The following is a 27,651-nucleotide window of genomic DNA, read 5'->3' as shown; positions in this document are numbered from 1 at the left end:
TTTGGTTGAGGAATAAAATGTCATTGTGAATTATGGATTTGGAGTCTGGACTGATTGAAGCCATTTTTCACCAGTATGATACACAATACATACAAAAGGCTTAATTTTGTTTTTCTGTTTGATCATTTGGCTACACAGCACATTTATACCAGTTAACCTGCTCATACATCACTGGAAAAAAAAAAGAAGCAAATATGCAAGGTATGATTTCATACTGGTTTTGCTCAGTGGGATCAAGTATTGAGTTATCTCAGAAAAACTACATTGGTGTAAATTACTGAATCCCCTGCTACCTCAGGATGAGGTCCCATAATAGCCCCCTACTGTGGCAGCTACCCTGGAAGAGCTTATCAATTGTCTGTTCTACATAGCAGTACAACTTACATTAGGGACCAAAGTAGATAAATGTTGTATGACTGTTATTCTGTTATGTGTTCAGACGTTTTATTTACCATGCTAAAGTTTAAAAGTTTCACTCATTAAGTGTTTTTGGTTTCTTATGTATGCTTCTGCTCCTTTTAATTCCACCGCTTCCATAATTTGCACACTACAAAAAGGATTAATGTATTCTTTTGTTTCATGGGCTTGACAGGTCTCACTTACATGTTTACACTGTTATACTTCCTTGATTTTTTTGTGGAACTGAAACGAATCTTCCAACTATTATAGTTTTTAGAAAGGAAATAATGAACCATTTTTTTGCTATCCATGGGAGCTATCTCAGGATCTAAAAACATTTTATAAAGATGGGAGCTATCTCAGGAGGATTTTTGCCTAGATTTATCTTAGACATATAACCCATTCTGAGATAAATTACAACAAACCTAAGGATGGCTGTACTGATAAGAACAGACTAATTCAACTGCAAACAGATTTTATAGTTTCCACTTAATTCAAAGGAAATTCAGTCTTACGGGACTGGTTCTAAACTCTTGAGGATGACTTTAAATCTTGATGGAGGATACTTCCCAGTCACATAACACTTTTTGTCCATAGTATCACTTGGTGTATATGCATACACACACAAACACCCCCCCCTTTTGTCTCAATCATTCCAAACAAGCAGTGGTTACAATTAGCAGGATACTAGAGAAGTATTCATAACTAAAAAGTATGAGATTAAGAAACCAAATGAGGTTCAAACATTAATATCTAAAATATCCTCCAGTAAGGCAAAAAAAGTATCTTTTCACCCACTGAACCTAAAATGTTAGTGGTGACTGCCCAAGATGGTATTCTGAAGCATTTTATTTTTTTCTTGAAGCACTTTTTCTCAAATAAGGAGTATTGGCTAAATATTGAAAACTTTAATATAATGTATTTTAATTTTTGTTGAATCCTTTTATACACTCCTGATTTTGCAGTTTTACTACTCACCCTTTCAAGTTCGTTACCTTAAGTAAATACAGCAAGAATTCTTTTTTCATCTTTTAAATCAAATTATAGTGTAATCAAAGTAAATCCTCTATCAGTTGGCTTAGGAAATCCTGTCCCTAAATGAAATGAAAATAACTTCTGACTTTTTAAATAGAATTCAAAATAGGTAACCTTATTAGCAAGCTATTATGAAAGTTGCAGTTTTTAAAAAATATGTAATATAAGGCATTTGTGGTAGGGAGTTGCAGCTGAACCATAAATTACATAGCACACATTATTCCTCAACAGAACAACATGATATTTGCATTAAACCAATTATCAGTGTTCTGTTGCCTAGATACAGTAAATCTGAAGTTTAATGCATTTTAGATAGGCATTTCAATTGCAAATGGAAAGCCAACAGTTTTTCACATCGTGTACATACAGAAAGCAGTCTGCTGCAATCTACCGTTCATTTACTCTTAAGAGAAAGAAGCAGTTTAACCTTTTGGGCAACGTTTAGATATTCATAAATACTATGCTGTGTGAAAATGTTCCCCAACTTACTTGTTCCCAGGCGAAGACATGTTGATTGAAATAGAATTGAATCTGTTCATTAGCAATGTTAATACAGAGTTGTTCGAAAGAATTCTTCTTGAAATTTTCAAATCCAAAGATGTCAAGAATCCCAATGTTTAAGCCATCATCATTTTCACTGCAAAGATTAAATAAAGTCATCATATTTTTATTTTACATGACCTCTAATTTCATTATTGTATCAAGAAAGCAAATAATGAACCAAATGTCCATGGATACTATATCAAGATGATTTGATATCAGTCAGATTTACTTTAGAAATATAATCCTTTCTGATACGTAATACAACAGATATGGACATGTAAGAATAATTATACTTGCAGAACAACCTAATTGAATTGTACTATTGGTGAACTCTAATGGCAAATACAAGTTAGACTTCGAATTTTATGTTTAAAATAATATTGATTAGCCTGTCAAAAAAACCAACTACAGCACATAAACAACATTCAATTGCTTCTTGTTTCTATGGTAATAAAATAAGCTTTACTGGATAATACCTTGTAATTAAATGCCAGTTACTGCTTGCTTTCAATTACAATGCATGTAATGCTTAGGAATGATTTTATAAAAAAAAAAAGTCTAAAGAAAAGTCCCTGCATTCATTATTATGTACCTAAATGTCTTTTTTAAGAATTAAAAATTAGATTTAGATAGAAAATTAACTTAGCAAATATGTTCATGGAAAAGGAATTTAAAAGAGTAGCTTAAGATACCCAAGTTTGAAAATATGATCTTACATGCCTCTATCAAGAAACGTGAAAGAAATTGGACCAATACTGGAATTGTGTGACTAAATGATTTTTTTTTTTGCAGGGGGCAAAATGGCAGGTATTATTATTATTATTAGTTACCACAAAGTAGAAAGTTTTGTTTTTTTGGCTAATTATAAAAGTTTATTCTGGGTCACATGAAAAATTGTGACCTGAAATTAAACATTTTGTTTGATGGAGTATTTTTCACAATCAGTTTTTCATAAAAAGCACATGACTTTTGCCAATGAAGGACTAAATTCACAAGCCTTTTCTGAATGTAGTCTGAAAAATCAAAATGGTTCAGTTTGGAGCTATTAAAATTAAGCATTCTGACATTTCTATCCTTTGCACCCTTTCCCCACACCCCCTGCTCTTTTTTGGTTAAAGTAATTAATTCAGGTCAAAATCAGCAAATAGTTTTAGTTGCTCCAGAACACATTATCTGTTGAAAATATTTCACATAACTCTATCTTTACAGAATGTCAAGAAATTAATAAGTAAATTCCCTTCCAGATTGTATCAAGACTTGTTCCACTGGCTAAAGGACCCACCAGGGATACTCTGTAGCACAGAAAAGAGATATGTGCATCAGTTAGCAGTGCTGGGCAATCTTCCATGCATTTCAGCTTCACATCCATTGATTAAAATGATATGTATTTGTGTTTTGCTGCTATTTAATATGGGAAAGTTTAGAAGAGACTCCTAAAAACTGAAGCCTCAGATTTAACCCAGTTCTTCAAAAATGAAAGTGCAGATTTGCTGAATTGAAATATAATGGATATTTGGAATCAACAAGCAGTTTATCCAATTTCCTCACCACCAGCAGCCTCAGGGTGCCTTAATATATATGACTTGCTAACAAAACCATATAACTTCTTCAACAGGTTTGCTTACATGTTATATCCCAGTCTCTTACCCCGAATCTGGCTACATTTTTAGACAGTAAGGCTGTATCCAGACAAGCGCGGATGTGCCATATGTGGCACCGTAGATTGGTCTATGGTACTACACACCACACATGCAGGTGTTCCCTGTGCTGCTACCTTGAGGTGCAGGAATAAAACAATACTGAAAAAAGTGGGGTGGCGCACTTGGTGGCAGTGCGCATTGTCCTAAACTGGAGCCCGCCTGGCTGAAGCCATACTTTGGCTGCTGGCCATGCTTCCTGCTATGGTTGCAGACCTGGGAGGCCCTCAGGACACCAGGTAAGGCTGCTGGGGCCAGCACAGTTGCTGTCCCCAGTCTTTTCCACCTCACCTGGGGTAGCCTGCTGCACACCAGAGCATGTGTGGCATGAGCATTTCTCAGGGACAAGTAGCAGCGGAACAAGGTATGCCACTGCTACTTGTTCCTGGGGAAACAAGCATCCACACTTGTCTAGATGTTCCCTAAGGGTGTCCACACATACAGACACGTGCATTTGCTGCAGTTCAAATAGCGGCGGCACAAATTTGTGCTGGAGATTTGTGCCTCAGCATGTGTCTGAATGTGTACTTTGATGTGGGGCAAGTTGCGCTGCTTGGGGCAAACTGCCCTTGTCCAGCTCCTCCTGGATCTTCAGCCAGGGGGAGCTGGAGGCTGGCCCCAGCAGTATAAAAACCTGCCTTCAAGGCCACTTGCCCTCAGGAGCTTCTGAGGCCTAGCCACACAGTATCTGGGGATACTAGCCCTTTGTGCCAGCTGGATTGCTGCAGCAGCCTGGACCTAGCGTGGCCCCTGCATCCTCTGCCTACTGCAAAAGTCTGGCAGTGGGAGCTGCTGCCTGGCTGTGACCTGCTGCTACTTGTGACCCATGGCCCCACGGCTGCACACCTGCCAGACCCAGATGGGGACTGCAAGGCCACTTGGGCTGTGGTATGGGCACTGAAGCAGAGCCACCTGCACTACTGGGCCAGTTGCCAGCTTCCAGTACCCGAGGCTGCTCAGTTGGCCTTTGTGTGGCACTGCTGTCATGTCTTCCAGTGCCCTTGCTCTGCCATCTGGGCAGCTATCACTCAGAAGATGTGCTCATTACGGTGGTCCACTTTGAACTGTTTAAGTGTGTCCTCCTGGCTCCAAATGACTGGAAGGTCAGCCACCTCGTTCACCCTCCAGCTGGGTCCCTGGTGCTGGCCCTGGGCAGGCTTTTCTCTCTGTGTCCCCCCACTTGCCTCAGCAGCAGGGATCCTGGTTTTCTCTATTTAAAAATCACAAATTCTCTGATAAAAACCCCAAATTCTCTAATTAAGTCTTCAAATTCCATGTTTTTCCATTATTAAAATGAAACACTACTATATATATATAGGTATTAGTTAAGCACAATGTTTTATTGATATATTTACAATTTTAATTCTGTTTGGAAGCCTATCACTGCCTCAACCATTACAATAAAATAAATTCTAAATACTTATATATTTTGGCATTTACTTTTGGTTTTTTTATCATAGGAAATTAGAGCTCCCCCCGTGTCCTTCCCTCACCAGGATGAGGGTCCAGCTGTGACTGTCTCTACAGCTGCTTTGTGGAACTGAGCAGCACGGATGTGCTGGTGCCCTGCCCCTGCTCCTCACTCCCAAGCCACAGCCCCCACAGCCCTGCCAGTGCCCCTCACTCGTCACCCACACCTCTGCCTGCCCCCCCCTCACTCCCTCCTGGCAGCAACTCCCACCTGTGTGAGTTCGATGCCAAATTGTATAAGGAGTGAATTAAGCACAGGCTCAGACCTGGATGTTCAATTTAAAACTTTCATTGTTTCACAAAGCCATAAACTAAAGGAGGTCTGTTGGTTCATGAGGTTCCCAAATCAAGCCCTTGCTTTCTAACCTGGAGGCTAGGTGTGGCTGCCTGATTCAGGAGTCTCAGAACTGGTCAACAGCTCATTTAAAAGGAGTCCCTTATCTTTTTTTAGACAAAAGATACAAAACTGTCCCCATGTTGGCAGTGAGGCATCTAACATAACTTTACTATTACTTATATATGATAACACATATACATATGCATTTCTAATTCTTACTTCTATTGGTTATTTAGTTAACTTATCTATATTATAATATCAGGTGATACGCTTTGTATTATAATTTTTACGCTTCTTATGTTAATTCTTAATAACCTTTATATTTCTCATGTTAATTTTCTATAACCTAAATACATTATTCATCTATAAGTTTTGCTGGTTTTTGCAGGGTTAAAATGTCAAGGCTGACATAATATGTGGTTGTTTTTCGTCATTGAAGTTTAGCCATGCGGTTTCCTGTTTTATCAATATAAGCTGCTTGCCTGCTATTTTTATCATTGTCCATTAACAATATAAGCTGCTTGCCTGCTATTTTTATCATTGTCCAAGGGTCAGAAGGTCAGCATTTTTATCTAAGGGTCAGAAAGTGATTACCAGAATGTCAATCACTGACTTCTCAACCTCCTTGAAGCATTCTGGGAGTTTTAGTGCATTGTTCTTAATGCTAGCCCTTGCTTAGCATAAGCACTATCTCACACCACCCTCCACCAGGACATGAGTCCAGCTGCAGCTGTCCCACCTGCAGCTTTGTGGCTGTGAGCAGTGCCAGCCCTTGGTATTCTTTTCCCTGTGTCTGTGCCCAGGCCCCAGTGATCCCCTTGCCCTTCCTGGAAAACCCTTGGCTGGGGCCGGCCTCCCCCTGCATAGGCTGTTGTAGGAGGACAGGGAGGCTCCAAGCCTGGCTCTAGTGGCTGCTTCTACCCATAGTCTTCTTCTTCTTCCTCCTCCCATTTCTTTTTCTCTCTCACACCCCTGCTGCCATCACTGGCCCATCACAGACACACATAAACCGTGCTGCCACCTTAATCCCCCCCTGCCCATGACCCACCCCTGCTGCGACCTTCACCCCTTCTGCCCAGCACATCATTCCCCAAGTGATACTCAGGACCAGGAGCCTCCCCCCTCCCCACCCCAGGCCGGGGCTGCGTGTCCCAGCACCAGTGTGGGCATGGGGCAGGACTGCAGTATGGCAGCTGCCCATGTGGCCACGGTTCCTGTCACCAGGTCCTGTCCTGTCCTGTCTGGTGGCTGGGCATGCAGGGTGTGGGATTTGTGGTGGGGGTGTGGGGTTTGTGGAGGAGGCTGTGAAGCAGTGTGGGAGGTGTAGGTGTGTGTGGGAGTGTGTGGAGTTTGGGAGGGTGTGTGGATGTGTATGGGGGTGTATGTGGGTGGGTGTGGGGCTTGTAGGGGTGTTGGTGCGTGTGGGAGTGTGTGGCGGTGTGAGTGAATATGGGCCATTGTGGAGTTTTTTGGGGGGTGTGGGTGTGTGGGAGTGTGTGTGTGGGGGAGGTGTGTGTGGGGGGGGTATGGTTTATGGGGAGTGTGGTGTTTGTCATTGGGGAGTGCCCCTGCCACACATTGCCCTCTACCTTTACCTTAGAAGTTTGTCTGGCTTGAGTAAAGTATTGATGCGATTGACTATCCAACTAAAGAGGCGTCCATATAATGCTTTGGCCATAGCATCCCTGACATCAGTCGCTTTTTCCACGGTGTTGGGACGGATGATTGTTTCTCCTCGGGTTACCACACAATGAGAGGTGAGAGCTTCTTGCAGTTCATCTGCCTGAATGTACAGCAAAGAAGCACCTTGGAAGTAAACAAGTTTACTGTTAAATTACATATGGCCAGCTCACAGAGATAGTTTTGAAGGATGAAGATTTTTTTTTAATTTCTAAGGGCTTGACTATGCAAGTGCAACATGCCCTGAGAAAGGGGTAGAGCATAACTATGCTGACCCTAGAAGTAGGTCAAGATCTTCAACTGTCATTCCGTCATAATGTCTGTAATTTCTTCTTTGCTTTAAAATAGGGAAATATGCACCAAATCTTTCCCAGGTGTAGATTACATCCCCTTCCATGCCAGCTCAGTCATGCTGGCTAGGGTGTAATAGGCTGGTGTCACAGCCACAACTCTAGGTAGAGAAGAAACAACTTCCCTGGTGCTACTTTGCCTTTTGTTGTTATAATTTAGGGCTGTCCAAGTGGAGGCCTGTAGGATGCATGTGGCCCACAGGGGGTTAATCTGTGGCTCTGGGTTCCCATCTGGTTACCACTCCCCCATTTTTCCAGCTACAGCAGCAGACGGGCACTCTGGGCTCCTGTTCCCTCCTCTGGCTTCTGCTTCCAGGGGGCAGTGCTGTAAGTGCTGTAACAGCAGGGAAGCTCATATCATGGTGCAGTGGAGGAGCATTCATGGGAGCTGGGGATGGGGCCATGCATTGTGGGCTAGGGTGCCTAGGGGCCAAACGGTCCATAGCTCATGCTACTGTGGTCCCTGAGTATGTGGCCTAATCTGCTGTGGCCTGTGCAACATGCAGCTTACAGCCACTTAGAAGCTGGATAGCCCTGTTATACCTCAGTAGGTTGCTAACTAGAGTCCACCCAGAGGAAGAGCTTATAATTGATTTTTTAATCCTACAAAAAAACTTCCCAATGGTAGGAAGAGCATGACAATGAAACAACCAGCCTTGGGGAAATGTGGAAATCTACTTCACTGGAGATTTTTGACAAAAAAGGCTATCAAGGCATCTGTCTGGGATGGTTTACAAATAGCAAAACCTTCCACAGTAAAGGGGCTTAGACTAGATGACCCCTGAGGTATTGTCCAACCCTTGAATGCTGTGAGCATTGTAGGAGGTATGGCTGGTAAAATAATTTAAGAATTTAAGATTTCAATGAAAATTTTCATTGGAAGTTCAAATATAGATAAAAAAAATCATTGTTACATTTTGCTTTCACCTATCTCATGTAATGCTTCATGAATGCAACTTGGTTAACTGCTATAATAATTTATAATAAATATGCATGTGTTCATCATGAATTGAAGTACAGTATGTTATTATTTTTGTAAGATTTCCATATGAATACACTTTTATTGATAACCCTATTGTCTTATAACAAGCTGTCTCCTAAAACATTGAAGACATGTAATATTAAATTAAAGGAGGAACTTACAGTTCTCAAGAGCTACTGGATTAGAAATGTTGCTTTTGTCAATCATGTGCTCGGATACCACAGAAGAAAATTCAATGTTACCCACATTTAAAATTGCAGCGAGAATACTGTATACACTTCCAAGTTCCTGAAAAATAGATACAATTTATAGTTTTACATCTGATGCCTTAGGCTGTGTAACTGTTATTCTGTTCTTCTCTTCCATATCTTAATAACCAGAAGTGGTACTGGGCCCCGTTGTCTTAAAATATTAAAATAGCATGGAGATGCATTCAATTTGTAGCAGGAGAAATGCCTACAAGAAACTGGGAGAGTACAGGTGTTCAAGTGGATTCTCTCAGAAGAAATATGGCAGATTTGGGAGAAACAACTTCCTCTTTCAACATCTTTCATGAGATTCTTGTATCAGAATGAATGCCTGTATGCTTCCTGGTCGCACGATTCCTCCTGGGGATTGGCAGGCTGGAATGCTTCTATATTACTTCTTGCAAGATTTCTAGCACAGCAAATCCCTGTGAAATTTGCAATGATAGAAATGAATTTCATACTTGTTGGCTATGTCTCATTCAGTTGGACACTGGAGTACCTTTGTGGATCTTTGCCTAAATTTCTTGGTACAAGGAATTTTCCTAAAATTGATCTGATTCTGTGCCCACTGAAATCAAGAAGAATCAGACAGTATACGGACCTGATTCTGAAAGCATGTAATCATGCCTTAAGCCAATCTGCATTCAGCATTGCACATACCACATTTATTCAAATATAAGATGACATTGAATATAAGACAGCCCCCTAATAATTAGATTCTATATATTGAAAATTGTAAACCTGTTATAATTTTCCAGGTATAGAATCTAATTATTGGAGGTTTTCCCTGAATTTGCCCCCCTTCCACTGCTAGAGTATGGAAAATAAATTGGGGGGGGGGGGAGGGGGGGGAGAGTCAAAGGGCTCCTTTGCCCTCTAGACCCTCCCACTCCCTTTTCCAACTTATTTCTCCTCTCCTTACTGTTAGACCCTGCTCTTTGTAAGCACATGAAAGTGAAGTGCAAAATTTGCATATCAGCAAACTGCTACAGGTACTTATTGATTTAATTCAGCTAGAATTGATACAGTTTATCTTTTCTGAAATGGCTGCAAGTTTTAATAAAGGTACTTCATAAACATACCTTTAAGCAGCAATTTGGTACCTACTTCTATATAATACAAACTATACATGATATTAGTCCAAAGCCAAAGGTGTCATGATTTGCTTTATAGTTCTTTGGGCTGGGCCCTAGCAGCATTTTAAGCTATAGTGACCCCATAGCTCAGCATTGCTGAGTATGTGTGTGTACCTCCACTCCCCAAAGGATCCATGTGCTGATTAGCTCTCCACTCATGAATGGAACTGGGTGGTCTTTGTCACAAGTCCTGGGATCCTCAAAAAATGTATATGCAGATGAGGTGCAGGGCAACCTGGTCCAGTTCCACCTCATGCACAATGGGCCATACTAACCATATGTAACAGGCTGAAAAAGGGGGTGACGGAAGGCTTCTGTCTGTCTGGGGCCCTGTTTGATGATGTCTGCCAGACATTTAAGGCTGGTGAAGAAATAGGAATCACTGGAAATGAGAAAGTAAGGTGTAGCTTAGCAGTGGGAGTTAAGAGGAAGTCCAAATGTATTTAGAGTAGTAACTCTAAATACAATGGACATCTGCACATATTTTATTCAGATGGGCTGCATTAACTTATTCGTGTGGTGGTAGCAATTTTGGAACCAAGAGGAGGGTGTCAGGACTGGCTCCGGCTGTCCCATTGCTGGCATGGTATTGTAGTACCCCCAGGCCTGGTGCCAATTCCTTGTAGAAGAAATACCCACCCATTTCATAAGGACCATCAAAGAAAAAAAGTTCCCATCTGTGTTTCCCTCTTATGGGTCATCCTCAGTGTTGGCTGCATTTAATCAACATCATAGTTGGTGCCCATTGCTGAGCACAGGCTGCTTTTGGCACCAGTTTAATGATCGACAATATACTTAATGTGGTTTCCTTGTATGCAGTGGTTTCCTTGTATGCAAATTGTTCCCCATGCTGACTGGGGACAAAAAAACCCTCGTCTTGTATTTGAGTAAATATGTTATTTAATTTAAGCATGTGTCTTGGTACCACTCATGTTAAGTGCTTAACTGCTGTCCTGAACGGGGAAATCTACCTGTCCCAGGGCCAGTATCTTTAAGCATAAGTTTTGTTAGGGGGATATACAGTAACTGACTTTTAAATAAATAAAAAATGATAATAGTCTAGACTAATGAAAGAAATAAAAGATTTCACTATGGCGTGACTTGATATAAGCCATAAATGTATATCATTGTCTGCATAATTGGTGATTTATGGTCATCTACTAAGCAGAGTTTGCCAGGTATTATACTTGTGATGTGGGCTAAAGTTAAGCTAAAACTGTGAAATATTCTCAAGGGTAAGGGACACACATTTTATCAGCTAGGCTATTCATCCTGCCATCTCCCAAAATATTTACTGTCTTGCTGGCATTGCACCAAGCATTGATTAGTCAGATAAAATCCTTACTTGCACAAATACACTTGTGGTATTGTTTTTAACACTGAAAAATTAATCCAGCATAAACCCAGTGGCTAACAAAACAAAACAAAAATTCTTGATCTTGTTTTTAATGCTAAAAAAAAAATCCAACGTAAACTCAGTGGCTAATAAAAATGAATTAGTCCAGTGACATTGAGACAAACTATAAAAGTTCACACTTAAAAAATTACTCTTGGGATGACTGGGTCTCAGCATGTATGTATTTAAAGTGAGTATTTGCTTTCCAAGCTTGCAAATGTAGATGGAATGCAAAACAATGAATAACCTGACTTTTGCCATTTGTTTTATTATGTGTACAGCAGCTGACATTTTTGTGCCCTTTTTCAGTAGGTGTTAAATTTGGCTTGGTCTGCCTACTACAGAATGATCGCTGTTTATCTCAGGTAGTCATCTCCTATTATTTTTGTCATGCAGTTGTAAGTAAAACATTATAACTTTAACACAGAAAACATAGAGTGTGATGTTACCATTAAAGCACATTAGCCAGTTTAATGGACATGTTTCATAAAAACATTAAGGTTTGAACTGCAGTCAGTGTGAAGATGGCTTTATGTTCAACATTTCTGCTTATAAACGTGTGTAGAGAAACTCATCTATGCTCCAGGATGAAAAGTCAAAGCTTAGGGCTGCATTATAGAACATTTCAGCTGTCCATGAAAAAGTCTCTTTCTGATACAGTATCCCTCTCTAGCCATAGAGTAGCAGTCTCTGCATATAGCAGGCTCAGCTCTTGACCCTTAGTCAAAGTTCTGCAAAGGGGATGCTGTGGAGACCTACAGACTCCTTGCAGTAAGGAAGGATGGCAGGCATTGCAACCAAAGTAGGTGTGAATCCAAGAGCTTGGGGGAACATGGCTGCTGAATCACCCTTTGCAGCAGCTACTCCCTCCTCTGCCAGCTGGTCTGGAAGTGGAACAAGGCAATATTGCTAGGTTTTTTTGAGAGGCTATTGTTAAGTGCAGAACTAGGTCCATGGAGACCCGGTGCTGCCTCGTGCCTAGCACAGGAAGCTCAAGAAGGCAGGAATTCTGATATTAGAAAAACCTAAGTCTGTCTGTCTGTTTGTCTGTCCCTAACACTTTATTTGCACTCTGACTGGCTGGCAGAAACAGCCAATCGGAGTGCTCCAAGCATGGGGGAGCACCACCATGATTCTGAAGCTGCGTGGAGGACCAGACAGAAGGTGGGGGAGCCCACCTCGCCCCCTGCAAGAGGCAGAACAGCGGCAGCATGGAGCGTTAGGTGGTGGCACTCCATCCCAGTCCCCTCCCTCCCCTGACCCCTGTCATTTTTGACAGGCAATTGGCTAGTACTCTCTATGATCCTCCAACCTCCTTACCTAAGCACAGTGCCCCCTCAGCAAAGTGAAAAGAAAAGGAAAGTTAACTTCATCTGCAGTGCAGCTAATCTCATGGAAGTAACTTCTTTTTAGGCCATATGAAGTCACCACTTTATGCAAGTGATGTCCTTATCTAGGACTATCCAACTTCTAAGGGGCTGGGAGTTGAATGCCACACCATCAGGCAGGGAACACTCATAGACCACAATAGGACAGATAATGGGCCCCTCAGGATACACATGATGTGGCTGCCACTTCCCCTCCCCTTGCCCCCACTGCACCACACCCCCACTGCTGCCCCTGGCTCATTGTCATCTCCCGGGCCTTGCCAAGTTGCACTGCTCCACCTCCGGGGGTTGGGGCAGGCAGTGAAAGCCAGAGGAGAGAAGGGGATCCCTGAGACTCCAGGCAAAGGATAGGGGGAAAGCAGCAGCTGAGCAGGACCCCAGGGGTTGTAACTGAACCCCTTGTGGGCCAGATGTGGCCTGTGGGCCACCAGTTGGACATCTGTGGTCTAATCAATCAACCAAAGCACCTAAGCACAGGGAACAGGAAGAGGAGGGTTTCATTGTACAGTGTACTTCATGTACATTGAGGCCTTCAGTTCTCTGTGCCCTGAATCCTGAACACTCTTTTACACTAGTTCTGTAAAGCAGTGGTTCTCAACCTTTTTTGTGCCAGCACTCATTTGTAAGCCATCAATAGCCAGTCTCAGCCCAGTGCCCCTCATTCCCGACCCATTGCCCACTATCCTCAGGCCCTAGCCCCTCCCCGGTGTGTGGGACAGGGGTGGATGTGTGGGGTGGGGGGCCTCAAGCAGCCCCTTGCAAGCTGAAACTGTGCCAGCCTGCAAGGGAAAAGCCACAGTTTCCCACATTTTTCTCCTTTAAAGGAGAATCCATTTTTAAAGTTTGTTCATGACCCTTTCATACAGTCTTGCAACCCACCTTTGTGTCATGCCCCATGGGTTGACAAACACTGCTGTGAAGGAGGGATGTGTGGCCTTATTCATGCTGCTATGGTGCTGAAGTTGTGTATAAGTATCACAAGGAAAAAGAAGAAAAGGGCTTGTAAGAAAACATAGACTCCATGGCTTATTGTGGAACATGTGGAAACCGTTTGCAGTTGAAGATGCACCTATCTGCTTTGGCTATGGTACGCAGATGTGCAATAAAGTAAGTAAAGGTACAGTTGGAAATTTTCCATCAAAGTGTTTTTCGGCTAACTGGTTTTCTTTTACACAAAATGCCTACTTCCTCAGAAGATATCAGTGTTTACAGTAAAAAAAATTATCTCTGAAAACCAATATATTTTAATTCTGACACTCCACTGTCTCATTGTCTGTGTCTAATTTGTAAAAGCCCTTTTTCCCCAGTCACTTAGCTGTCTTATGTTCACTAATTCTGTAGTAACTGGGGATAATATTACATTACTTTAACTTCTTAAATAATTTAAATATTTCTTTGCCAATATAACAAACTATAGAATGTTGAAAAATATAAAAGAAAGAAGATGACTATTTGCATCCGTTGTGTATACTTCCCATTTATCTCTTGGTCTGAAAACATGCACATGAAGGTTTCAAAAACTGAGAAAGTTTAGAAGTTGTCAGTACTCACCTCCATTGTGAAGCCTATGACTTTGAAGCACTGCTCAATTAATTCAAACTGGGACTTATAGAAACTATTGTTCATTAAATCTTGCACTATTCTGAAATTATCATTTTGCAGATATCTGAAAGATTTGAGCGAGGAATGGTTAGAATCCTAACAAGGTTAGGAACCCAGTTACAGACTGGTTCTTCATTGTTAATTCATGTAAAAAACAAAACAAAACAAAAACAAAAACAAAAACCTGTGTTACCTGGGAGGCTTATTTTCTGGCAATTTATAATGTGCCAGCTTTTTCTTTTCTGCCAAACCAGCATAAATGTAGTAAAAAATATGGAAATTTTTCTCTCCTCTGAAACAAAAAAAATAACAATTATTTCTTTTAGTAAATTGGTTGTACTGTTAATGACACTGACACTATTACTGTGTCAAAAATGCTGTCCAGATGGACAGCATAATTACATTACATTATATTAATTTACACACACTTTTGGCCAGGTGAGTAACAATAAGTCTGTCTCTTTCTGTGAAAAGTATTTTTTGGATTATTTTAGGGCAAACTTGATTTTATTCTGAAACTTCACAATTTCTGTGACTTAAGTTTCACTGGGAAAAAAAAGTTTGTCATAAAACCGGTCCCACCCTGTTTTGTTATGCTTAGGGACTGACCAAATTTGTGAATTTGTGGATTTTACAGAATCCGCGAAATCCGGCATTGCCTGCAAAATCCAGGAATCTGTGGAAAAAATAAATTACCAAAAATAAAATGCAGGCTCCCCAGAAGAAGCCAGCAGCCCTCAGTGTGTTGTGCCAGACTGCTGAGGTTGGGAAGGGAGGGGGGTTGCCCACTCAAAGGGCTGCTGGCAAGATGACTGATACCCCCCCTTGCTCCTGATTGGCTCTGAGGGCTGCCTGTCATGTGGCCCCATGCATGGCTGCCGGGCTCCTCGGCTCACTGTGCTCTTCCAGCAAAATGGCTGCCTGGGCCCACGTTCTGACAATGGAATTGAGGGGCAGTCTCTGTGAATTAGGTAGGTCCCTAGTCATGTTGTTCCAGGTCAAACTTAGCTGGACTTTTGTGTACGATTACAGATTACAGACTCATATTCAAAATACATATTGACTTGTGTATCTGTACTATATTTGGGTCATGCTCCTTTATAAACAAAACTGTATTAAACTATCCAAGATTTAATTAAATGTTTTGCATGTAAGTTACATTAAGGAAGGAAAATTACAGATATTGACCTAAACAATAAACAAACAAATACAATATTAAGAGAGTAATATAAAATGACATAACCAGAGAAACTCAGAATTAAGAATATTAAACTGTTTATCTTTTTTACACATAAACACCCTTTTGCTAGATATGCAATGTTAAAAAAAATCCTGCTTAGAGAAACCAGAAGGCAATGGAAAATGGTACACTAAAAATCATGCTGTATTGTTAGACATTTATAACGATCAGCTTTTATTTGAAAACATCTCACTTATTTACATCTTTAGTTTAATATTTTCTTACATTATGCATTCTTTTTGTTTGTTTCCAAATGGGTCAATTTTGCTTTTTTTGGTTTTTTTTTTACTTACAGAGCCTGATGGACAACTCTAGACTTTTCAAGGAGGTATTCTGAAATTTGGGCTCCTACTACGGTCCCACCACAGGTGAATTTCATTTCTAAGTATTTCCCAAATCTGCTGGAGTTATCATTGATAATGGTGCCTGCATTTCCAAAGGCTTCTACCAAATTGTTCACTTGGAGGATCTTTTCCTGGAGAGTCCTGTTATTAGCCTGTATAAACAAATTGCTTATAAATACAGAAAAAGTATTTTTTTACAAGTTATCTAGAAGAATCTCAATTTATCTGTTAAAATTTCTTTTTTAATATAGAGTTGGATTTCTGATCTGTCTTATTTACTTTTGAAATCTTTGTTTAGCTATAACTAGCAAACATCAAAACCCGAATGAGAAAAAATTCCCTTGGAAAGCAAACTGGGGCCTTAATTTTAGCCACAGAACCATCCACATGATCCATTGCCATAGTGGATGTCCACCTGACAGAGGGCATTTCTGCACAGGAAAAAGTAATTACAACATATTGCAAATATGATTGCAAGATATAACCAGCTTTAATCTGGTTTTACATATCACAATTGCAGTAAAGATGCTGTGCAGTAAAGAAGGTTGAGTCTACTTAACAGTTTCTGATAGCTTGCTAGTCTATGTCTCCAAGTCTTAACTATAAGTGTGATTTATAGTAACTAGATTAAGGCTACTTTGGGTATATCTATCTGTGTTACAATTACATGTCCATTTTACTGTGTGTACATGTACCTTCATTTAAAGTGCATAGAAGCAAGGAGTAAAGACAGTGAATGAAAACCATGATTTCCAATCCAATCTATGAATGGATCCAATTAAGTCAATGGCTGTCAATCGGGAAACTCCTAATGACTTCAGTGGATCCAAGATTTTTCTCATTTGATCATTTTGATTAGTCTTTGTGGGCACCTATTCATGTGACCGGTGCCTGCTCCAATACGTTCTAATTAGAACTTGATTAATTAATTGAGTCTGCTGGAGTGTGCAAATCAGCATGCTCCAGCAGTTTTGGCATCACATGTATTCAGCGTTCTTGCACTTCAAAATGATGCTGGGTACGCTTTCACTAAAGTTAATCAAACAAGCTTTAGTTAAGGTGCCTCGCCGCCATTTTGAAGCACAGAACACTGAATACATGAGATGCTGCAGGTGCTTTAATTAGAGAGGTTCCCAAAAGCCACTCTAATTAAGGCACACCTCCACCCCCACCCTGGAACATATGTAAGGATGCCCTGTATTTCCATTAATTATTTTCCTCACAGGAAACCTTTGCCTATCTATCTTCACTTTCTGAAGGAGGATACTCCTGGAGGCCCAATTTGACATCTGAGTGGAGTTCCTCCATTAGTAATAAATCATTCCCAAACTCAGTGTGCTCCTGCCTACATATTTCCACTCTTTAAAACTCTCAAGACCTGGGTATCTACCATACTTTTGCATTGATTTAAGAAGCCAAATCATCAGGCCAAACTTCCTTCTCCAAAACACATATGGAAGGATAGTGGAATTGCCAACAAACCAGTGGTGAAGAGAGGTTTGCTTCTGAAGAGGTGGAAAAGAATCTTAATTAGGACTGTTTGGGTAACTTTTAGGAAAGGCTGTATTGCAGAGGATTGCCCAAGAACAGTACAGATTTCACTGTATTTTCTAGTATCTTCCAACATTTGAAAAAAAAATTATCAAGTGGTCTAAATGTAGCAACCCCCCCAATTTTTCTTTTTTAAATTTATTCCCTCCCCTTACCCAACCATTTCTGACTTTGTCTCTCCCTTTCTATTCCCTATAGATAAGTAATAAGTGAGCTAAGACATAGGATAAGTTTCAGCATTTTATTTTGGTAGCAAGTTGCATTTGTTTTGTTTTTTCTCCTTCTTTATATTGTATCATTATTATGTTTATATTGATGTTTACTGTTCTATATTACTGTTTTACTGGTACTATATGATATAGGCCTACATATGTAAGTTAGCATAAGCCATATGAAGTTTCCATTTTGTTTGTCAAGTCTCCATCCTGTCCCCAGGCCCGGATGTGTAACCTATGACTCACACCTACCCCACCTATGTAACTTGGCTTCTGAATGAATGGGGATGAATGAGGGTGCTTGAGAGACAATGGCAGTAGGTTTGAAAATAGCTCCCTCTGAATGACCGAACCACCAACACCCATACTTGGACCAATGACCCAGCCCTTGGAACCACCCTCAGGATTCAAGAAACAAAAGATGAGGCAACCCACCATTGTGCCAGGCTGCACATGATCAGTAAGAACACCTGGAGCCCTCTGGAACAGGACTGACTTTGCCTGGACATGCCCTCCCCATAGGAGATCAGAGGTAGTCTGCCCAATAAAAGGGGTAGTGAAGACTGACTCCTTGGGATGCTCTCTCCATCTAGACCAGCACCATGCCATGCCACCAATCCACCCAGAGGCCCTGCTGGTGACCCTCCCTCTGGACAACACCTACTGGACAAGGACCCCTTTCCAGCCTGGATAGGTAGCTATCACCCCTTGCCCTCTCTTCACCCAAGGACTTGGACTCTGTTTCTCTTCCCTACCTGGACTCCAGCCCTTCCACTGAGTCTCTTTCTCCTGCTGCCATTGTGAGTGCTTGTGTGTGTGTGAACCAATAACTTCATGGGGCTGCATGTTGCCTGTTTCATTAACCTATTATTTGGACCCCTGAGTTGGGTTTTGCTTTACTATGGTTCAGCCCTGCTCCAATCTCTGCTTCTTGCCCCCCTAACTTCTGTCTCATTTCTCCCTCTCCTGTTTCTGGCTCACTGCCACCTCCAACACCTGTCCTGATCTCCTCTCTGGCTCCAACCCCCCTGTTTCTTTGCCATGGTCTTATTCCCACTGCCTTTTCCCCTGAGCAACCAGGTTTCTTCCTCAGTTTACTTCCTGGCTGTCTCCTCCTTGCCACCACTTATCTGCCCACCCCCCACTCCCAATATCTCAGCTGTCTGCCTCAGTTTCCAGCCCCAAGCTCCCAGGTTTCTCTCTCTCTCTCTTTCCTGGCTGTCTCCTCCTTGCCACCAGGCTTTATTTTTTTTGTCTTTCCCTTGCACCAGCGACCTCAGGTAACCCTGGGGCTACTTGATCTTAAGTTAACCTAAGCCTCAGTCAGCTTCTTTCTAGTCCACTGGTTCTAATCCTGGTTCTGGCAACTTTTACTTCCTACACTTTAACTTTCTCTTTCTCTCTCTCTCACCTTAACCTTCCCCCAAGTATCCTAGGTACCCCAAGCACACACATACATACCATACCATCCAAGTTAGGAACTTATCTATGTGTAGCTGGGTTTTATGTGTGTGAACTGGTGAGTGTGTGTGTGTGTATGTGTATATATATATATAATTGTGTGTATAATGTACAAATTAGAGATCTGTGTATGTGTACTGAGTATGCGGGTATTGAAAATTGACTTTTGTCTAATTTTTAGTGTGTATGTGCTTGAATTGGTGATAGGTATGCATGTGCCTAGGCTGGTTTGGATGTGTATGTGCCTGAGCTGGTAGTGTGTGTGTGCATGCACCTAATTTGTGTGTTTGTATGTGTACAATTGTGTCATACCCTCCTGTCTAACAGCGCAACACTGAGATCCTGAGAGTTGGTCTGACCCTACAGGGCAACACAAATGCGGGGGGGAAAAGTGCAATGGATGATGTGCATCATCCTTCCTCTAGCCTTGTAAATAATCTTTGGAAAAGATAATACAGTTTTGAGCCATATTACCTTTTCCACACCTGCTTCAAACCCTGAGCTAGCAGATTCCAATGCAGAATTATGGACTTTGGTATGCTGCTGTAAAAGTATTGCAAGTTTGAGAATATGACCCAATCTGTTCTGGTTTCGCACTTTATAAAGAGATGTAAAAACCTCTACTTTCAAAACTTACCATTCCAAGGACAGTGAGCTGCTGAACAAGAAGGTGGGCACTCTGTGTCTTGCCAGCTCCACTTTCTCCAGAAATGACAATGCACTGAAGAAAATCAAAGCAGAAGTCCATTTTCTTTCAGTTAAACAGAAAGAGGTAGAAAATATAAATCTGATTTTGTACAGCAGTATTTTTACCTGATCTGAGTTGTATGTCACCATTGATTGATAACCAATGTCAGCTACAGCAAAAATGTGGGGAGGACTGGCAGTCCGTTTTGCTCCAAAATACAGTTTGGAATGCTGAGTGTAAGAAAAATGAAAATGTCATCAGTGTTTCTTTAATGCATCATTTGGATTATTTCATCACAGCCCTTTAATTTTTATTGCTTGCTATAAAGGATCCTGAGCATACAAGTAGAGCTGTTTTAGAATTAAAAGTATTATTACTCCACTACCTATACCATGGGCTGTTATGTGCTTTGTGTATTAACATACCCTAAACAGGAGCTAGCACAGCTACAAATCCCATTGTGCTTTTATTATAATGTAAAATTAAAATAATTAGGGCAAGATTTTTTGTTTTCAGTCACAAAAAAAAGTACCCAATTATAATTTCATTTCATTTTCTCTTCCCATCCTCCTAGTGTGTGCATGCAGTTTAGATGGCAAACTTTAGCAGATGTTCTCTTTGTATTTTCTGTAACTAGGAATAACAATGGCAATCTTGTATTTGTTCCTGACTCTCACATCAATCACCTATTGTTTAAATACCATGAGCAACATACCCAAGGATAAAGCATTAAAGTGTCCCTTAGGTAACAAGCTAATCAGTTAAATATATACATAGATTTCTCAGATTATCCAGATCAGATTATCTGTTGGGGGAAGAGGGAAGGAGAGAAGGAAGAGACTAAGGGAGGACTCTGATCTCCCCTCCTCTGTGGTGCAGAAGCAGAGCTACTTCACAGAGTCTGTTTTAGTCTCCTAACTAGTATAATCTCTGTGAACTTGGTATTCCTGTGTAGAAAGAGTAGGGTTGAACAGGTCTGTGTAATTACAGATTCTCCAGATCAAGCTTTCACGTGGCCTGACTAGGACCCCTCATTCCTTCTGTGCTGTTATTTTAGGGCCCTCTAACAGAGGAGCCCTTTGTGTCACACAGGGGATGTATAGTCTGGCCCTCCTCATTCTTTAGTAGAATTATATCCATTCAGGCCTGTCCAACCCTGTAGTCAAGGGGCCAAAATTAGCTTTTTACTGCAAGGAGAGTGTTGCAAAGCAGCAAAAAATACAAGGCATTTCAGAAATATAACATGAGGGGGAACAGAGAAAATCCTTAGCGTCTTTAGCATCTGTTCTTCAATATTCCTCCTATTACAATTGGGTCAACCAGGACTAACCACTGGCAACAGTAGAATATCAGCATGAAATTCTTCTGGCCCTTCATGGAAAGCACAATGAGGAGCAAAAGTGGATGGTACAAGGTGCTTTAGAAAACACTGGGTGTCTACATGAGACGCTATGTTGCCATAGTGATGAGCTATGATGATGTAGCTTGTTGCTATGGTGACATAGTATTGGCAGGCAGGAACTGTGATGCTGACACTACTGCACAGTAGCTTATTGCTACTGCCCAGTAGGGTTGGAAACAATCCATGTGCTGCCAGGACTGCACAGAAATGGTGGTTCCTGTGCAGTCATTTAGTACTTGCTAAAGCAAGGGCTAATGCAAGTACTAAATAACTGCACAGTAACAGCTGCATGCTTGGAAATACATGTAGACACACCCTTGTATCTCTTCCAAAAACAAGACAATTGAAAGTTGAGGGTCTCAATGTAGACTGGGCTTCAGCCTGTTTGCATTGTCAGTGACAGAATGTGGCTCATTTAAGGTCAGAAGTTCAACCTACAATAATGAAGCTACTTAGATAACAATGCAACATGAATTATTAGTAATTCTTTTATTTAAAGAGAGCAGGAGTAGATTATTAGGGATGGCTTACTCAGGATTTCATGTAAATGTTCATATTTCGCTGTAAATTAGTGAGAGTATAGGACGAAAACCAATGCAATTTTTACAGACCTGTGTAGAATAAATATCTAGGTTCTGAAATGGATTGACAGCGATGAGGATGTCTCCTACAAAGGTATAGATCTGATTCCTGGCATAGCTCTTCTGCAACTGCTCTGTCACTGTATTCTGTTGTAAAAAGAATAGGGAAGTTTCTGTTATTTTTTATAAAATTATTTTGCAGATAGAAGAACATTCAAAATTGAGTATTAGAAGGAAAGGGAGAGAACACATGGGGAAGTCATCTTCATGTTAAAGCTTTAAATGACTCTCAGACCACCAAACATATTCAGATAATTGTATAAACATTAACCAGTGATTAATGTAGCCACTCAGTTAACAAAGAGGGGGTTTTTAGGTCCCAAAATGTGACCTGTATTCATGTCTAGCCACCTCTGAATTCCCAGACTGAATGAACTGGTGTCCATTGAAGGCTGGCTAACTTGGAATAGCCCCTGGTACAGGGCTTACACAAGACTTAAAATTATTCACTTGGAGCAACAGACACTCCTGAACCACTCACTCTGCCATCCAACCCTATGTCAGTGTATGATCATTTTTACTGTGAATAAATGTCTTTTGGGGATAGGAGGTGAGGGTGGGGGGAGGGGAAACTCATATGATCTGAAATGGGGCTGAAATTATTGCGTAAACATTTTAGAGCCTGTAGCCCTATCAGATACCCTGGGAAGTACATTTTAGAAGACTCCCCTCTTCCAAGTAAATCCTTATTTGAACGGTTAAATAACATTTTTATTCTCCTCCAGACAAATGGGTCTGGGAAATGTGTTGACAGTCACTGGCCCAATATTAATCCTATATTTAGAATAAGATATAATACAGATAAATATGCAGGCAGTGAGATCTTCTCAAACTTCTCCTTTTTGAGATTAATAAAGTGCTCTTTTGGCCTAGAAACCTACTTATCTGAAATACAAAAGTACAAACAATGACAGGTCATTAATAGACTGCAATTCACTCAAATGAGATGCAAAGTCATTATAGGCAGGTGGTGTTGGACTCGAGTGGATATGTTCTAGAGGGAAGAATGAGATAGATGTTTAAATCTCTATATGTGGCCTTCCTCATTCTCTTTATATAAATCAGAGGAAAATTGATCTCTTCATTGGTGGAAGATTTTAACTACTGGGCTAATGAAGTAAAAACAATCTGGCTTGTCTCTATTCACTAATAGCTTATCCTATACTCCTTGGTGTATTTGTGTTACTTGTACAAAGAATAATGGCCAAAATCAAATAAAATAACCCTGTTTTTCTTATTTTATTCTAGTATTTTGTATTATTTCATTTTATCTATTTTTGCATTGCCATATATTTTGTCACAGCAGGTTACAATACAGCAGATTAGTCAGACTCTTGACTGAGATGTTTCAGTCAGGGATGATCCTGCCTTGAGCTGGTGGTTGAACTAGATGACCTTGGGAGGTGCCTTCCAGCTTTACTTTCCTACAATCTTATGTTCTGCTTTAATTATTTTTGTTTAAACTGGTAGAATGTGTAATCTTACCGTATGCTTTTGTCAATACTCATAAATTATATAATTTTATTATGAATTATATATATGTTTATTGTCAATTTTACTGTATTGTTTTAGCAAACACTGTAAATAAACTACTGCTACTGTAGTATTAACTAATGTTTAAGGTGCTTTGAAAATTTAAAGTACTCAAAGTGCAGTTATCACTATCCAATGATGACAACATACCTCAGAAGCACAGAGTGAACTATTATGGGCTGATTAATGGTAATATATCAGTAGAGTTTAACGTGAAGAGGGAGATTATGAATTATATTCTGTAATGATTCACAAACCATTCAACAGTGCAACATTTGCATTTCATCAACATCCAATCATTGCCTCTGTGAACGGTAGATAAAGCACTGTTGTCTGATTCTTTTCTCTCTCACATTTACTAGTATAAATCAGAGGCAATTCCACTGAAGAAAATGGAAGCATACTACTGCAGAGTAAGTGTAAGTAGAGAATCAAACCTTCCGGCCACATTCCTTAGCAAATAGAGGTAAAGGAAACAATAAAGACCAATAAAACAAAGTAAAATGAAGCATATGCAGAGCAAGATTTCCAAGGGAATAGCTTTTGACACAGGTATTTTGCTCATAGTACACTTTCCCTATGTGATGGTGATTACAAAACAGCAGTAATTTTGTCTCTCAAATGTTGTATAGGTTCAAGAGTTGGTTGCACAAAAACATCTCCCCAGCTGATTCAATGTGGCACAACACCACTAACTTTAATGGACCTACCCATCATTTTATGCCTGCTGAGAATCCCATTATGGCCCATTATGATGTATCACCTTTGAGAACAAACTCCTCTGGATGCATGTCAAGTGATGTTTGCTGTATCTGGAGTTGCCATAGTTTTAAGGTAACACATTGTCAGATTCCACAGTCTTTACTAGGGTAAAGGACCAATGATGAAACTTATAACAATTTATGTCAGTTGTGGCTACTCAAGATGCAGCATGCTTTATCTCACATTCAGCAAACAAGCAGAAATCTGTAACGTATCATTAGCTATTAATTAATTGCAATGTGAGAATGCAGGCCATTTAAACATCAAGAATATAGCAGGTTCATATCTGAATGCTCCATTGCAGGAAACCTTTTACAAGTGAAACATCTCACCTCATCCAGTACCTCCAAGGTTGCTAAATCATCTACGTCCTCCTGGTTAGAAACTTGAGATTTATTGTAGTTCCCTTTCTTTGTATGAATACGCTCAAATCTAGAATACAAAAGTCATACACTTCCATGAAGTGAGAAAGCATGAACTGACCCTTCCAGGTACAGCTGTATCAATGTCCTGATGTTGTAAATTCAAAATAGATGAAGGCTTTGATCCTGCAGCTGATACCAGGAGGAATTTTTTTTTCACATGGCTTCTACATGAGTACAAGAATCAATTATTAGATGGGAGCTGGGTTATATAGAAAATATAACAATGCATATAATCATCATAAGCTAGTGTTTACCTAGAAAAGTGAACCAGATTATTATTATGGATAGGACAAATATGGGGTTATGTGGATGAATAACAGGGCAAGAATGATGTAGAACAGGGGCAACCAAGATAAGGACCATGGGCTGGATTTGGTCCATGAGGTCATGTTATCTGGCCCATGGGACTCCCCACAGGGCTGGAAATTTGGCAGTGAGGAGCAGTGGCAGCATTCATTTCTATGGCTTACAGGAGTCATGGGAATTAACAGTGCCACTGCCTGTCCTGCCACTAAATTGCCAGACTCCTGGAGAGCCCTGTGGCTCAGATGACATGTGGCTCCAGGCACTAGATCTGGCCTGCAGACTAGCCCCATGCCAGACCTGGCCCATAGACTGGCACCACAACACTCATCCAGCTCAGAGTCCAGATGAGTTGGCATCACTGATGTAAGCAAAACTCCAAGATGGAAGTAGTTTTTATAAAAAATATTGATCTAACTGAGTCCTACCCCCTAAATGTGTTCACTGGAAGTAGATTTTTTAAAAAAAATTTATTGTAGAAAACAACAGAGCATTTCAAAACTGCCCTTCATCCTAGCATGACTAGTAATTTTATAAATTAGGGGAAGTATTTTGTGTTTTTAAATGGAACAAAGAAAAATTGACTTAGTGCTAGAAATAATGCAGAAAAATCACAGAGGAGCAGGTGATCTCCAGGGAGTTTCCTTACCTAGGGAAAAAGGCCACATTAGAGAAAGAGGAGTGGGATCCATCAAAACACTAATGAGGGAGACAGCAGGGGAAGCAAGATTCAGATTAGGCATATGTGCCACTAGAGACCAGACAGGGTCAAAGAACAGGAATTCTACAGGCTAAAAAGGGTTACAGCCTATACTGAGTTTAGATGGACAAAAGCAGCCAGGGGCCATAGATTGGTTCAGATCTCCTGATCTGATCTCTCTCCTCCAGACGCCATGCAGAAAAGCACACAAATGAGGTTTGGGTGTGTCAGCTGTGAAGCAGAGATAACACAGAGACTGCTGCATGAATTTAAGCCAATTATCAGCTTCTGAAAAGCCACAGAAGGCCCTTTCATTTGCTCTGATGCAGAGACACTCATAGAACAGGGCAGGTGCTTTCATACCATGGAAGAATGGACAGGGTGCAGAAGGACAGAATCTACTGGACAGATCACTCGAAGATGGAAGACTGTGTGAAGTTACCCACAGCACAATGAAGGGCCAGGATGGGGGCAGAGATGTGAGAAGACAGGTCCTCACTTAATAATATTGTTAAAGGGCAATCCTGAGACTTGGGGGGAGGCTTGGAGAGGACATCTTCAAGGAGTAGGCAAAGGCATGTGAATTCACAGACCTTCGACTTGTACTTGTTGATTTTTCCAAAAGCCAAACTCACATGGGCTCTGGGTTCTGTCAAATCTATCCTAACAGTTTAATTAAAAACATTAGGGTGAGCTGAACTTGTAGGACCAGATCCTGGTCTACCTAACAGCCTAAGCAGGATGTTATTTCACCCTACTCAAATCCTTGAAAAACCACTAATGTAAAAGGTGGGTGTGTGACTCCTCCTCACCACTGCTTTTAATCACTTTGTCTTCAGACTAAGATGGAGGCATGTTACAATTATAGACTTACTGATTGTTTTACAGGGACCTGAACAGGGTAGAAGAGGATCACACTTAGGCACCTACCACGTGGATATTCCTGTTTATGTTTATAGACTTCAATATATATTCCTAATGTTACTACAGCAGAAGGAATTGGTATATCCAAGATCCAATCTAATGGAGTGTACCTAGTACGCTGAACTGGTACACATACACAGGAGCTAGTCCATTGGCAGGGATGGTGCCTCACAGTTTTCTTAAGATTATTCAACACTAGAGTTACTGGCTCACTCTGCATGATGACAGACATTTCTTTTAGCATCACATCAACGTTTAAGTGAGCATGATTATTACTCCCAAAGGCTAGGGACAGACATTACACATAAACTGGTTTAAGTGATCAGAACCTGAATGGCTGGTGGGTGGGTGGGGAGGAGCAGCAGTGGTGGTGGCGGTGAGAAGGGGCAGGCAGGAAGCGTGAACACAGAGCCCAGGCCAGTGCCTGGGCCAGGGCTGGTGGGGCAGGAGGAGTGTAGGACGCAGGGCCAGGGCAAGTGGGGCTGCAGGAGAGTGGGGCCAGGGCCAGGGCCAGGAGCACGGCCAGTGGTGTGGCAGAAGTGCGGGGCCAGGGCCGGCAGGACGCAGGATGGGGTGGTAAGAGCGCGGGGTCTGGGCTGGCTGGCGGTGCCACTCTGGCTGGTGGGCAGGCAAGAAGTCGTGGAACCAATTATATTTATTTACATTAATTTCTATAGGAAAATGTGTTTTGCTTAGCACAGTTCTGCTTAATGCTTGGTTTTTGGGAACCAAATAAGAGCGCTAAGCGGGGGTTGCCTGTAGGCTCTATTCTCCTTCATTGTGGGGTAAAGGCAAGAGATAGCTATTTTCCTATTATTATTTAAAACCTTGTGGTCACCAACTGAACTGTTAATAATAAGATCAATTTTGCTCAGCTCCTGTAGGGGAAACCTCTGCGTTTCCCAAGGGTTTTTTTTTAAAATTATTTTCCTGCAGATTTTGCCACAGATAGGTACAATAGGGCCTGTAATTCACTACCCACATTTAAAACACTGGGACACTGAAAATATGCAAGAACCATGGCACAACATCTAGATGAATGGCTCTGAAGGGGTATTAAACTGTTCATAGGTGTGATCTTTTCTATGATCCATTCCACTTCCTACAGGAGACTTTTATGCAGTAATAGTTGTCCCCAGTCATACAAGCTACCCTCTTATAAAATTATGAAGCAATTTTTGGCTTTATATAGAACAGAT

At 41.0% G+C, this 27,651-nt stretch overlaps 1 protein-coding gene across 1 annotated transcript in view; it reads right to left on the bottom strand.

Moving 5' to 3' along the window:
* The window catches only part of MYO3A (myosin IIIA), a 232,799-nt gene that overhangs the window by 80,055 nt on the left and 125,093 nt on the right, over positions 1 to 27,651 (bottom strand). The window contains exons 10-19 of the mRNA XM_090047375.1: positions 24,433 to 24,532; positions 21,776 to 21,892; positions 19,888 to 19,992; positions 19,712 to 19,795; positions 15,797 to 15,999; positions 14,457 to 14,555; positions 14,213 to 14,327; positions 8,655 to 8,781; positions 7,077 to 7,287; positions 1,924 to 2,071 (exon numbers count right to left, since the gene is read on the bottom strand). Of these exons, the coding sequence (XP_089903501.1) occupies positions 1,924 to 2,071; positions 7,077 to 7,287; positions 8,655 to 8,781; positions 14,213 to 14,327; positions 14,457 to 14,555; positions 15,797 to 15,999; positions 19,712 to 19,795; positions 19,888 to 19,992; positions 21,776 to 21,892; positions 24,433 to 24,532 (1,309 nt within the window). The remainder of the gene's footprint in view (positions 1 to 1,923; positions 2,072 to 7,076; positions 7,288 to 8,654; positions 8,782 to 14,212; positions 14,328 to 14,456; positions 14,556 to 15,796; positions 16,000 to 19,711; positions 19,796 to 19,887; positions 19,993 to 21,775; positions 21,893 to 24,432; positions 24,533 to 27,651) is intronic.

Source organism: Crocodylus siamensis, chromosome 5, assembly GCF_052110815.1.
Source record: "Crocodylus siamensis isolate JL-2025a chromosome 5, ASM5211081v1, whole genome shotgun sequence".
Classification (NCBI taxonomy): Eukaryota; Metazoa; Chordata; order Crocodylia; family Crocodylidae; genus Crocodylus; species Crocodylus siamensis.
Note: the sequence above shows the minus strand (reverse complement) of the source record. Positions and strands in the feature narration are given on the sequence as shown.